The sequence below is a fragment of the Urocampus carinirostris genome, chromosome 18, assembly GCF_059441175.1.
Source record: "Urocampus carinirostris isolate Australia breed hairy pipefish chromosome 18, RoL_Ucar_1.0, whole genome shotgun sequence".
In the NCBI taxonomy this organism is placed as follows: domain Eukaryota; kingdom Metazoa; phylum Chordata; class Actinopteri; order Syngnathiformes; family Syngnathidae; genus Urocampus; species Urocampus carinirostris.
The window spans coordinates 15,932,737-15,947,226 of record NC_142366.1 but is presented as its reverse complement, the minus strand read 5'-3'; the positions used below and the strand labels follow the sequence as shown (position 1 = coordinate 15,947,226).

The 14,490-nt window shown below is 40.6% G+C and overlaps 1 protein-coding gene across 2 annotated transcripts in view; it reads left to right on the top strand.

Annotated features, from left to right (window-relative positions):
• The window catches only part of LOC148348498 (progressive ankylosis protein homolog), a 36,046-nt gene that overhangs the window by 16,450 nt on the left and 5,106 nt on the right, over window positions 1–14,490 (top strand). For both annotated transcript variants that reach the window (XM_088322548.1, XM_088322549.1), the window contains exons 7-9: window positions 9,100–9,192; window positions 9,263–9,355; window positions 13,971–14,100. In XM_088322548.1, coding sequence (XP_088178674.1) covers window positions 9,100–9,192; window positions 9,263–9,355; window positions 13,971–14,100 — 316 coding nt within the window. The remainder of the gene's footprint in view (window positions 1–9,099; window positions 9,193–9,262; window positions 9,356–13,970; window positions 14,101–14,490) is intronic.

The window sequence follows — 14,490 nt, the reverse complement described above, 5'->3', positions numbered from 1 at the left end:
GACCTGGGAACGCTTTTACAATACTATTTTTTATGTATTGCAAAAAGGCGGGTTCTATCTTCAGGTACCGTATTGAACAGATGCTTACTTGTGAAGGATGCTGACCAGTGTTCCCTCTAAGCTGTGCGCAATTGCGCACTGCTCGCACATTCTCGGCGCACAAGAAAATCTAGCCAGCGCACAAAAATGAAGGCTCAAAATTACTTATTAAGAAGCGACTTAAGTCAAAGTTACAGTGCATGAAGGTAAAAATACACGGGTTCCCCTGACGTTGTGTCCTAAATGCGGTATTTTGAAGTCGAACGAAGTTGAGTATAGTTAGTAGAGTATATCGAGAACCGGCTTCTTCGGCTCGGGTCACTAAAAAGGAACCGGCTCTTTCGGGTCCGAAACGGCTCTTCGGGTTGTTTTTGCTTCTTTAATCCCAACATGACCAAATATTAAGTAAAATTATGCACAAAATCACCTAAAAGAAGGGGGGAATAGAACAAAAAATAAAAAAAATACCAAAATGAAAAAGTAGTGGGGGGCAGCACGGCGGCGCAGTGGTTAGCGCTTGTGCGGCACAGTTCATGTCATGGGAACCTGTCGTGGGTTCAAATCCAGCTCCAGACTTCCTGTGCGGAGTTTGTATGTTCTCCCCGTGCTTGCGTGGGTTTCCTCCGGGCACTCCGGTTTCCTCCCACGTTCCAAAAACATGCATTTCAGGTGAATTGGCCGGTCCAAATTGTCCCTAGGTGTGAATGAGCGAATGAGTTGTCTGTCCCTGTGTGCCCTGCGATTGGCTGGCAACCAGTTCAGGGTGTCCCCTGCCCACTGCCCGGAGATGGCTGGGATGGGCTCCAGCCCCCCCGCGACCCTAATGAGGATAAGCGGTACGGCTGATGAGATGAGATGAGATGAGATGAAAAAGTAGTGAAAAGCTGAGAAAAAAAGACACAAAAGGAAGAGAAAAAAAGAAGGAAAAATTTAGGAAAAAAAGCCAGAAAAAAAAGAAAAAAAAAGAAATGTAGGAAAAAAGTAAATAGAGAACTAAAAGAAAAAAGCAAGAGCTCGGAAAAAATAAACACAATGAGATTTTTTTTTTTTTAGAAGAATTAAAAAAAAAGTAGAAAAAAAACACCCAAAAAAAGAATAAAAAGTTTGTGTTGCATTTCCAATTATTGTTTGATAATTAATTATCTTGCCACACTTGGGACAATGGTGGCTCACTGTTGTTTCAAGCGTTGCTCACCGACTTTGTGTGAACGCTCAGACCCGTGGAAAATTAGAGGGAACATTGATGCTGACAGAAGCCTATGACACTCGAAGCAAAAATAACTAGAATGAATGTGCACCATTACATCGTCACTCGTGTTTGGACGCAAAACCATTTTTGGGTGGCATTTCCCTTTTTGGCTGGGTCACCAGTACAGGAGAATGCAAAACGCAAAAAAGAGTAAGACGGAGTCCAGAAAGATACTAAAATCCTAAAATGTTGTTGATTTTTAATATTGTTCTGGCCTGGGAGAGTGGAATGTCTTTCTGGGGGAAAACAAATGCAACATAAGCCAAACCGAAAGCGCTGAGTCAGCTTTTTGAGACATTTTTCTCATCTAGGGTAACGTACCTGACTGACTGTGAAAGATGGTGTTCATATCGCAACTCCTTCCCCCTTTGTTTGGGTGGACAGACATTATCACCACTCCCAGGTGATAAAAAGTATCAGATACCGTTTAAGTCAGGGGTTGCCAACCTTTTTGGAGCTGAGAGATACTCATTTGTTATATATATTGATTCTATCAGTTCTGAGTCATGAGATCAAACCTCCTGTGTGGAGTTTGCATGTTCTCCCCGTGCTTGCGGAGGGTTTCCTCCGGGCACTCCGTTTTCCTCCCACATTCCAAAAACAGGCATGTCAGGTTAATTGGCCGGTCCAAATTGTCCCTAGGTGTGAATGAACGGGTGAGTTGTCTGTCCCTGTGTGCCGTGCGACTGGCTGGCAACCGGTTCAGGGTGTCCCCTGCCCACTGCCCGAGGATGGCTGGGATGGGCTCCAGCACCCTCGCGACCCTACTGAGGATAAGCGGTGCAGATAATGGATGGATGGGTGTTACCGTCCTTATAAGGCTTACAGTGTCGTGAAAAACTATTTGCCCCCTTTTTGAACTCTGTGGTTTTTGCATATTTATCTTTACCAAGGTTTCAGATCATTCAACCAATTTTGCTATAACAAAGACAATCCAAGAAAATACAAAATTCTGTTTTAAAAGGAGTATTCCATTTATCAAGGCACAAAATTGATTTGGGGCCTATCTTGCCACTCCTTGTTAAATCACAAAATAACTTTGACTAACCACAGTTTTGGGAAAGCTCAATTAAATTCCACATACCACGCCCAAAACTGATGGCTATTGTGTTGAATCAAGAAATACCTGAATTTGAATCTGTTAGACAACGTGAAGCAGGCTACAACCTCAAAAAACATCCAAGCAACTGCAGGTCTTATTGGCCTCAGTTAAGGTCAGTGTAAATGACTCCAATATAAGAAAGACAATTGGACAATAACGGCTTCTATGGGAGAGTTGCCACTATCACAAAAGAACACAGAGATGTCTCACTTTTGCTGAAAAGCATCTTGATTATCCTCAAGGCTTTTGGAGAAACATTCTGTGGACTGATGAGTCAAAATTGAACTTTTCGGAAGGTGTGCAGCCGATTACATCTGGCGTGAAAATGGCACAGGATTTGACAAAAAAGAAACTGACGCCAACAGTCAAGCAGTGTGATGATCTGGAGTTGCTTTGCTGCCTCAGTACCAGGACAATTTGCTGTGGTTGACGGAATAATGTATTCTGGTTTTTACCAGAAGATACTGAAGGAAAACGTCCGGCCATAAGCTGGTGCCCTCAAACTCTTGGATCACGAAGCGAGACAATAATCCGAAACACCAGCAACACCACCTCTGAATGACTCAAAAACTGAAACAAAATTAAGATTCTGGATTGGCCAAGTCAAAGTCTGGACTTAAATCAAAGTGAGCTGCTGTGGTGTGACCTTAAACGGGCAGTTCATGCCAGAAAAGCCTCGAATATGGCCCAAAGCCCTCCACAGCATTGTAAAAGACTCATTACCGATTATCGTAAATGTTTTGATCGTAAATGTGACATTAAAATCCTATGCTTTGAGTCTTTAGCGCAGGGGTGTCAAACTCATTTAAACTCGGGGGCCACATGATAGAACAAACATTCTCTCAGGGGCCGGACTAGTAGATTAGAGAGAAAGAAAAAAAAGAAACAAATAAGAGAAAATTAGAGAGGGTAGTACAAAGAAAGAGAGAGAGAGATAGAGAGAGATAAAAGAGCGAGAGAGGGAGCTTGCGAAACAAAAGAGATAAACAGAGAAATAGTGGGGGAAAGAAAAAGAAAGAATGAAATCCAAAGAAAAATAGAAAGAGAAGAGAAAAGAGGAGAGAATGAAAGAAATAGTGAAGGAGAAAGCAAGAGAGAGGGAGAAAAGAGAGAAAATGAAAAAAGGATGAGAGAGCAAAAGAAGGTAAAAAGACACAGAGAGATAGAGACAAAAAGGACAAAAAAGAGAGACAGAGAGAGTGAAAGAGAGAGGAATAGAATAATAGAATAGAATAGAATTGACTTTTATTGTCATTCTTTGTAACAATGCGCACAGAACGAAATGTTGATACACCTGACCCGTGCAGCTAAACTGTAGCGAGCCGAATAGAAAGTGAGTGAAAAAGGGAGGAAAAGAGAGAGAGAGAGATAGAAAGTGAGAGAATAAGGGAGGAAGAAAGACAGTGACAGAAAAAGAAAGAAATACAAGTACAGCATTTGTTCGAGGCACCTGGCTTTGGCAACATCAAGTTGACCTATTTCAACCTGCAGCTTGTTTTTCTCTTGCGCTTCTCTGAGCGTTCTCGCGCGAGCCGGATTCAATCCCTTAGCGGGCCTGACCCGGCCCGCGGGCCGCCTGTTTGACACCCCTGCTTTAGCGAGTGATAAAGATGCAAAAAAAAAAAAAAACAGAAATCAGGAAGGGGGCACATACTTTTTCACGCTTTTATTTTTTTTAGCGGTTCAAAGCATCCAATATGGCTCTTTCAACATTTTGGATTTCCAACCCTAGATGTTTTTAGGGACTACCTTGTGCTCCCAAGGGGAGGTGGCAGCATTTCTTGCAAGTTGTCTGTGATTGGCTGCCGTTGTTAGATGAAAAACAGAGAGCTATTTGCTCACAAACATGTTTGGCGGTCGGATGGCCTGAGCTCCTCAAAATTTAGATGCCCTGTGCAAATGTCAACCGACTCCCTCCGGGGCTTTCTAGCAAGTGTGCAGCCAAACATGGACCACAAAGCCGTTCTGTTGGAACGGCCTGGAAATAAGGGACAACGCAATGCTACCTGTTCTGCTCTCCTGTTTGCTCCCTGGCTGCATGCAGGCATTACAATAACATCAACAATACCTCACTTACTGTACACAGCCACTGCTTCCCTTGTTATCTCCAGGGTTGGATAGGGTTACTTTAAGTTGATTACTTTCAATTACTTTTGGATTACTCCAATACCAAATAAACTAATAAAAGACAAAAGAAACTAAATATGAATAAAATGACTCAATTTTGTGCAGGCTTGGGAAGTAACGGAATACATGGAACAGCAAAAATGAGGTTGGCAAGCTGTTTGGATTTATTTTCATTTTGTTTCTGTCGCATTTTATGTTAGTTTTGCCGGAGATCAAAGAGATCAAAGCCAGGAGAGAAAGCCTACCACGTGTTGTGAGTCATAATTGTATTCATATTTAGTTTCTTTTGTCTTTTATTAGCACATTTGGTATTGGAGTAATCCAAAAGTAATTGAAAGTAATCAAGTTAAAGTAACCCTACCCAACCCTGGTTATCTAGTTTAGTGTGTTGGTAGGTGAATCGTCTAGCAAGGGGTTAGGGAAACCTCGGGGGGTGTATTGCATGAAAGCAAGTTGAGGAAAAAACGATAAGGATATGTGTCTCGGCTGAATTTAGCCCCAAGATTTATATTTAAAGCTAGCCTGCTCCTGACCCGGCTAGCAATCAGGCTAAGGCAATGGATCCCAAACTTTTGCAGGCTGGCGCCCCCAATTTTTATGGTTCTAGTACAAATGACTTGTGTTTCCTCTGGAATTCTGGAACAGGCGTTTTCTTCTGTTCCACGTACGCTTCGTCAAAACCTAAATAGGTCCAAACAAGTGATGTACCGTCCTTCTTTGGTGGAAGCTTTGTTTCCTTCTCGTTCGTTGACTCTGGGACTATGTTTACAGAGTCTGCCATGACACTCAATGAGCTCACACGGTAGGTGTGGCATAGTGTGGATCTTGCAAACTTTGAATCGCGTCTATTGGCTTGTGCTATTATAAAAACTTGCCTCTGATTGGTCGGCGCTTTTAAAACTCGAACAGTAACAATTGTGGTTGGCCAAAACTCCGTCACTCACGACAAAACCTTGAAAACCCGCAGTGCTTTGCGCTTTCACAGCTGCACTATGTCACATGGCGATTTCGGTTAATCGTGCAGCCTTAACGTGTTGTGTACAAATCGTCAAACAAACGTTCAAACTTCTGACTTCGACTTCGGACTGCCACCCCCCTACCGCCCCCTTCTTCCTCACCGCCCCCCCAGATCGTTCCACCTTCACCAGGGGGGCAGTACCGCCCACTTTGGGAACCACCCGGCTAAGGCTATCCTCAGCGATACATCTGGCACTTCTATTATCAATCATGTAAAAAATAATTAGGTGTTATAGCATTTCTATGGACTCTTTAAAAATCTTGCATTATTTTGATTAATTTATTTTGCTTTAATATTTCTCCTAAAGGCTATATTGTCGTTTCATTAAACTCTTATGTTCTGTATCATTACAAGGTATTTTATCGTCATGTCAACTTAGTCATTTATGTGGTAATTTATATATATATATATGTTTTGCCATGTGTTTATTTGATATCCTAATTAAAGGGACGGTGTGTGATATTTATTGCCTCCTATTGGAAAGCATAGATTTTGAATACTGGGCAAAAATACACAAACAATCATTCAATGTTTCTTTTCTATAAAAAAAAAAAAAATCATAGGTCGAGGAATTTGTATATCTCTTTAACTGTGGAATGCCGCCTTGGATTGGCGCCATATTCTTTTGGCATCCTGCCGCCACGCTCTGCCGTGTATCACCGGCCTTCACCCTCTACCAGACAACTGAGTGCCATCTAGTAGTCAACTATTACACATTAGGGCTTTAAGAATGCTTGTGAAATTGCCATCACAGCTTTGATGAACGTGTATATTATTACTGTTTTTGATATTCTATAACAGGGGTCGGGAACTTATGGCTCTTTTTATGAGTACATATGGGTCGCGGGCCATGTATGGCTCTTTTTATGAGTACTTATGGCTTGCGAGCCATATATGGCTCTTTTTATGACTACGTATGGCTTGAGAGCCATATGTGGCTCTGTTCGTGACTACATATGGCTCGCGAGCCTTATATGGCTCTTTTAGTGACTACATATGGCTCGAGAGCCATTTATGGCTCTTTTTGTGAGTACATATGGCTTGCGAGCCATATATGACTCTTTTCATGAGTACATATGGCTCATGAGCCATATATGGCTCTTTTTCGTGACTACATATGGCTTGCGAGCCATTTGTGGCTCTTTTCGTGATTACATTGGCTCGCGAGCAATATATGGCTCTTTTCATGAGTACATATGGCACGCGAGCCATATATGGCTCTTTTCATGAGTACATATGGCTCGCGAGCCATATGTGGCTCTTTTTATGAGTACATACGGCTTGCGAGCCATATATGACTCTTTTAGTGAGTACATATGGCTCGCGAGCCATTTATGGCTCTTTTTGTGAGTACATATGGATTGCGAGCCATATATGGCTCTTTTCATGAGTACATATGGCTCGTGAGCCATATATGGCTGTTTTTCGTTACTACATATGGCTTGCGAGCCATCTGTGGCTCTGTTCGTGATTACATATGGGTCAAGAGCCATATATAGCTCTTTTTATGACTACCGTATTTTCCGCACTATAAGGCGCACCGGGTTATAGGGCGCACCCCGAAAAAATAGATTTTGGTCCTATTTTTGACATATATAAGACGCACCGGATTATAAGGCGCTACAATGGGAACGTGGACAAAACAGTCAGATAGTTCAGTCCAACTTATTACCCCCTTAACATTCCCAAAGCTTGCAAAGACGCAAATACGTGTCGAGAACACGTGCGAATGCGGTGTCCGTAAGATGTCACTCAAATGCATCGTTCCATCATTCGGAAGGTTAAAGTCTTGGGATTCAAGAAATGATAACCATTCCTTCGTATCTATTTTCTTTTTCGCTCGCAACTTTACTGTGCATATGACAATAAACACTTGGAATTGAGTTTAATTTAAAAATAGACACTCCATTCCATCCATTATCTGCACCGCTTATCACAGAAACATCGAGTTCAGTCTGAAACAAAACAATATAAAACCGGGAATAGCTCACCGAAGTCATTGTGTTCATAATAATGTGCAGGCAATGTCCTCTTATATCCGTGAGGGTAGTAAATCCAGGAGAATACAATATTTACAAATACAGAATAGAAAAAAATGCTTTCTCTATGCCATCGGCCACATGCTATACGCATTCATCTTTTTTGGCCAATTGCAGGCTTTGTTTCGCTGTTTAAGTCAATGGCAGCCTGTACATTATAAAAAGGATCCGCCTCTTGACCTCCGAATAACTTTAGCCAATAGTGATCGATTCAACTGATGATTGACACATCTTTTTCGGCCAATTGCAGGCTTTGTTTGCCGTTTGAGCCAATGGCAGTCTGTAAATGATAAAAAGGATCCGCCTCTTGACCTCCGAATAACTTTAGCCAATAGTGATCGATTCAACTGATGATTGACACATCTTTTTCGGCCAATTGCAGGCTTTGTTTGCCGTTTGAGCCAATGGCAGTCTGTAAATGATAAGAAGGATCCGCCTCTTGACCTCCGAATAACTTTAGCCAATAGTGATCGATTCAACTGATGATTGACACATTGGTTAGCCAATGAAACGCCGGTAAATAAATCCCACCATCCACCGCGTACTACTTGGCGTTCGGGGGAAAATCGAGTCGGCGGCTGCAAGTTAGTTGGAAAACTTAATGTTGATCCATAAATAAGGCGCATTGTATTATAAGGCGCATGGTCAGCTTTTGAAAAAAATAAAGGCTTTTAGGTGCGCCTTATAGTGCGGAAAATACTGTACATATGGCTCGGAGTTAAAATAGAACTTGTTCAATTTTCCAATATGTTACCTCATGCACAGCCAAATGTCGCACGTGCAAAGCCGAGAATCAATAAGACTATTCAATGCATAATATCATACCCAATGTTTTTCCTGTGTATTCAATATTGACTCTGTACTCGCAATATTTCAAACCTTTCATCCACAAATCAATTCCTCAATTCATATAACCAAATTGAAAAGCAGTGGAAGTTATTTATGAGAAGCTTCTGTTCTCTTTCCATATCATCAGGTCATTGTCAGGTCGTTGGAGTTTCCTTTAACCGTTGAAGAACAAATGAAATTTGGTCCGTCACCATGACAACCACCAGTGACTACAGCACACAAACCACATCTGTGTTGCAATCTGGCACTATTCTCCACAGTGTCGTGGCCCTAGTGCTGTCATCTAGGAATATTATATTTTACACAACGCAGCCCTCATTCACGTTTTCATTCAACATAGTAGCGAATATGTAAACAACTTGCAGTCGATCTGAGAACGGCTACAGGCGTGCAGGGGCACGGCGCCATTCTGGCGTTCTGCAGCCAAAGGCATCGATGCAAAATTTCCCACGGGGTTGGCCACCGGTCTGCACTGAGATAAAACTTCGGTCTTGTTCAAATACAAAATTGAGTTTCCTTCTTAAATTTGAGCATGAGGCTTTTAATCAGCTGTACACTGTTGTCGAGAATATTTAATTATATTGCAACATCTACACTGATTTACCTTGTTTTGTTTCGTTTTTCTTATGGCTGCTTCCCCGGTATTATAACCTGTTTCCCTTTCTTGTCCTACCAGGCGGTGGCCGTGCTAACTGCAACGTACCCGGTGGGTCACATGCCCTACGGCTGGCTAACCGAACTCCGAGCCGTGTATCCGGCCTTCGACAAGGTAAATACACGTGCGCTATGGCGTCGACCGGAGCCAGTTCTGCTCACGTCTGCTCTCCATCCCTCGCCAGAACAATCCCAGCAACAAGTTAAACGCCAGCTCGTCCGTGACCAAGTCGCATATTAAGAAGTTTACATTTTGCTGTCTGGCACTCTCGCTCACGGTAAGATTTCTTTTTGGAATGTTTCCTCAACTTCCACAGCCTCAATTGGTTGGGCTTTACAGGAACCAAGCTATTTCTAACCCACTGAAGCACATCAAGTCTCACGGTTTTTTTTGGGTTTTTTTGTGGCACAACACAAAAAACAACATGAACCACTAATTAACAAAAGGAAACATCCAAATATTTGCACAAAAAACAGCTGTACATTACAATGATACAAAACATAAACATATGCCTAAAGTGAGTACACTAAAGCTGAAGCTTTTAAGCACCTACCCTATTCTATTTTTTCCTTGCAGGGAATACATATTCAAAACCAAAACAAGAAAACAAAATACGACAGTGAAACTACAAAAAAAACTTCAGTAATACTAAAAACAAAATTACAGCTGTAGAAATACGACAAAAATACTACAGTTAAGACCATTATAGAAAATTACAGCTGTGAAAATACTACAAAAACACTAAAGTAAAACTATAACAGAAAAATACAACTATGGAATTACTACCAAAAATACTATAGTAATACTACAAAAATACTGTAGTAATACTTAAAAATATTATTGTAATTCTACAAAAATACTACAAAAGTATTATAGTAATACTACAACACAAAACTACAGCTGTAGAAATACTACAAAAATATTACAGTAAAACCATAATCAAAAATTACAACCATGGAAATACTACAAAAATACTACAGTAAAACTATAATAGAAAAATACAATTATGGAAATACTACCAAAAATACTATAATAATACTACAAAATACTGTAGTAATACTTAAAAATATTATTTTAATTCCTTAAAATACTACAAAAGTACTATAGTAATACTACAACACAAAAATACAGCTGTAAAAATAATACAAAAATACTACAGTAAAACTATAATAGAAAAATACAACTATGGAAATACTACCAAAAATACTATAGTAATGTTACAAAAATAATGTAGTAATACTTAAAAATATTATTGTAATTCTACAAAAATACTGCAAAAGTACTATAGTAATACTACATCACAAAATTACAGCTGTGGAAATACTACAAGAATACTACAGTATAACCATAATAGAAAATTACAGCTATGGAAATACTACAAAAATACTACATTAAAACTATAATTTGAAAATACAACTATGGAAATACCACCAAAAGTATAGTAATACTTCACCACAAATACTAGAGTAATACTACAAAAATACTAGAATAATACTGCAAAACACTACACTACAGCAATACTACAAAGGAATTACAGTATAATTACAAAAAAAATACTACAGTAAGACTATAAAATTACTACAGAAATACTAAGGTAAAACTACAAAACAACACTACAGAAAGAATATGGTAATACTGCAAAAAAATAGTGCTACAGAAAGAGAGCAGCCGATGATCTTATGGGCTGTGTTGATTTCTCCCTGTATGTTTTCACTGAGTATAATCAACGTTGCTTGTTCCGTCCAACTGCCCGACTGTTAAATGTTGGCGCGTCACTGAGATACTGCCATGATACGCAAGGTCTGCTTTTAATCCACTGTATGAAGGCTAATTTGCTAGCAAACTTTAGAATTGTTTATGCTTGCTCAATGAGGAACTAAAAAAAGAAAAATAGGAGATAAAAACATCCTGGAAATTTAGATTTTATACCCACTCCAATTTGGAAAACATAGAAGTAATAGCGGTAAGGTGGGGATTAACAGTGTAACCAGACCTCGGCCCGTTGTTTCATAGCGCGGTTGTCAGCCCCCTCCCCCTCCAAAAATGCAGAGTAGTCAAAAGCAACTCCAGTAAGACCGAAGCAAATATGAGACAACAAGGTCAGCGTGCCATTTCATCATGTGACCAGCGGGCGCCCAAATCGGTCACAGGGCTTGCCTGGATGTACCGTGAGGTGTTGGATTACACCCGTGTTATTCAGAAGAGGTACGCGCGAAAAACTGGTTCTGTCACGGAGCAGAAAAAGTATCATTTGACACACGACTTTAGCAGGTGGAGTCGACGAGACTTTTTTTTCTTCCGCTTTAAACTCATCAAGTTTCAACTTCACCACAGCAAAAACAAAAAAGGTTTACCTCCCTTTTAAGGTATGCATGCGATTCTTCAGGCTGCAACTTGTCCACCACGCCTCCCTTTTGTAAATTCCGCCGTAGCTCCTCATCTCTGCCACCTTCTGGCTGTAATTAGAAGTACGGCAGACTGAGCTCACTTGGGACAATAAGCCGCATCCAAAATCCCCAAATTGACCAAATTGAAATGCGTTATCATATTTGTCCTACTATTGATCAATTAATAAATTTGGTTCTGACCTCAATTGCTTAACCATGGGTGAAACAGGGATAGAACATATAGCAATACTTCCGACCATTCGACTTACGAAAAACTGTAGATACGAAAAAATTTTTCAAGAGGTGGAAATATATCCGAACATTGCTTTAAGTTAGATTTTGTCGTGCTTCTGACCACCGTGTGGAGCTGTGAGAGGTCACCCAGCATCCACCCCGAACAATAAATCCGGCTTCCTCCTCCTAGTGTGAAAACATACTACACTGCAGGGGGGTCAAACTCATTTTAACTCGGGGGCCACACAATAGAACAAACATTTTGTCGGGGGCCGGACTAGTAGATTAAAGAGAAAGAAAAAGAGAGATAAAGAAATAAAAGAAAGAGGTGGGAGAAGGAGAGAGGGCGGGACAAAGAAAGAAAAATAGAGAGAGGGAGAGAGCGTGAGAAACAAAAGATAAAAAGTTGTGAGAGAGGAGGAAAAGAAAGGGAGAGGAAGAAAGAAATCCAAAGAGAAATCGAAAGACAGAAGGAGAGGAAAGAGAAAGGAAAGCGCAAAGGGTAGGAAGAGAGAAAGAGAAAAGAGAGAAAATGAAAAAAGGAAGTTGGAGCAAAAGAGGTTAAAAGACACAGAGAGAGAAAGAGACAAAGAGCAACAAAGAAGGAGAAAAGAGAGACACCAAGAGTGAAAGAGACAGACAGAGTGGGAGAAAAGGGGTGAGAAAGAGAGAGAGAGAGAGAGAGAGAAAATAAATATACAAGTACAGTGTCTTTGTGAGAGGAACCTGGCTTTCAACCTGCAGCTTGTTTTTCTCTTGCGCTTCTCTGAGTGTTGTCTCGCGGGCCGGATCCAATCCCTTAGCAGGCCTGATCTGGCCTGCGGGCCGCCTGTTTGACACCTGTGCTATACTGTATCTCCAGTTCGCTAAGAACTTTGACAATTTTATTGTTTAATATCTCGTGCATCCATTCAATATGGTTGGTGTAAACTGTAAAGAAGAGGCAAGACGTTTCTTTTGAAATGAAAGTGGAATAAGAAAGCTTGATGCGGTTGAAAAAATGGTTGGATCGCTTTTTTTTCCCTCCACTTTTTACCACGGAGGAGGAAGTAGTCTAACTCTTGAAGCCCATCTTCTATAAGTAAGTTAAACTTTACTCTATTCATCTTTAAACCCTAAACATACAAAATATAGCATCGAAGCAACTTAAAAACAAATTCAACTTGCGAACAATCGTCCGGAACCTATCCTGTTCGTAAGTAGGGCAGCATCTGTACTAAGAGCAACCTAATCCTAACCACCAGGCCGCTAGTGACATGGATAGATGTTACATAGCATTGGATGCAACGGAAATCGAACCCGGATCGCGGCGAGGAGAGTGCCGGATCCTACCCACTAGACAACTAGGGATGCAGATGACACCTGAAAAGGCATTCTATCTTGTCTCATTATCACACTATTTTTAGTCACAGCTCCAGATATGTAGCAGTATAAAATTTTGTCTCACTTTTTCTCAGCTCAAACGAAACGTTGTAAGCGACAATTTGGGCCAAATTGTATTTCCCACAAATGGCTTAGATAAAAACATTCTTCTATTCTATTCTTCTATTCTTATACATATTTTTCAAATTTTCTCCTCAAAAAAGGATATTCAAAAAACATTAGGAATTAATTTGAAAATAATGAATCAGTCCGCAATAAATTAATCAATAATTCGGTTGCACTTACATGAAATCTTTAGACTGAGGCGGGCGCCTCAAGCAATCACCCCTATCAGACCAAACAGTGATGTCATATTTGGAAATTATAGCCCAAAAATTTTCAACTGCCGGCACAAAAAATATTCAACACTTCTTATTAGAAAGAATACAAGCGTTTATGTATGATGATATCCGTAGCAGTTTGGCGTCTCTGTTAGTTGATAGAGATTGAAAGCTCTAAACGCAGTCCACGAAGGAAAGTCGTAATCTCGCCCCAGTGTGTTATTTTTCTTAGACATTTCCCTGGTGATTCTGCCAAAACCGAGATAGGAACATAGGGACAATGTGGTTCATCCATTCATGCGCGTAACTAATTAGATGACAAGGCATTTGGCTACCATAGTCACCGATTTTCTTCACTTTGACATTCAGAGCACTTGGCAGAAATCACTATGCTTTGTTTCAATTCAACAGTTGTATTCCCCGGTCCGAAGTAATTCACGGATCAATGTTAGATTTTTGGAAACTCGACGGAATCGATCGACTTTAAAAAAAAACGGACGATCTAACAATCTTGCCTGAAGCGACTGACGGCTGATTTGTCGGGTTGTCTGTTTTTGGGTGGTTGCAGCTTTGCTTCGTGGTCTTCTGGAGCCCCCACGTGTCTGAGAAGATCCTGGTGGACATCATCGGCGTGGACTACCCTTTTGCCGTGCTCTGCGTGGTTCCGCTCCGCATTTTCTCTTTCTTCCCGCTTCCAGGTTAGGAATCACGATCATTTTCACATCCCCTGGACAACATTGAAAAAAATTCAAGAGACATCCTTTTTTATGGTTTTTAGAAGGGGCATAGAGGGATAATTTCGGGTGCATTTGTACACTGCAGTTCAAAACTTTGGGGACACTTAAAAAATCTTGGGGAAAAGCACTGTTTTTTTTCAATTGCGTTAAAGGATAATGGATTATCAGGAAACAATGATTTTAGCACAAAGAAGCTATGAAACAGACCTCCCTTTGAGCTCGTCAAGTATCTGGAGCATCATCACATTTGTGGCTGGGTTTAAACTTTCAGAGTAGCCAGAAAAAGAGAACCTTGTGTAAAACTTGACAGTCTATTGTTCTAAGATTTGAAGTTTATTCCATACGAGGGCT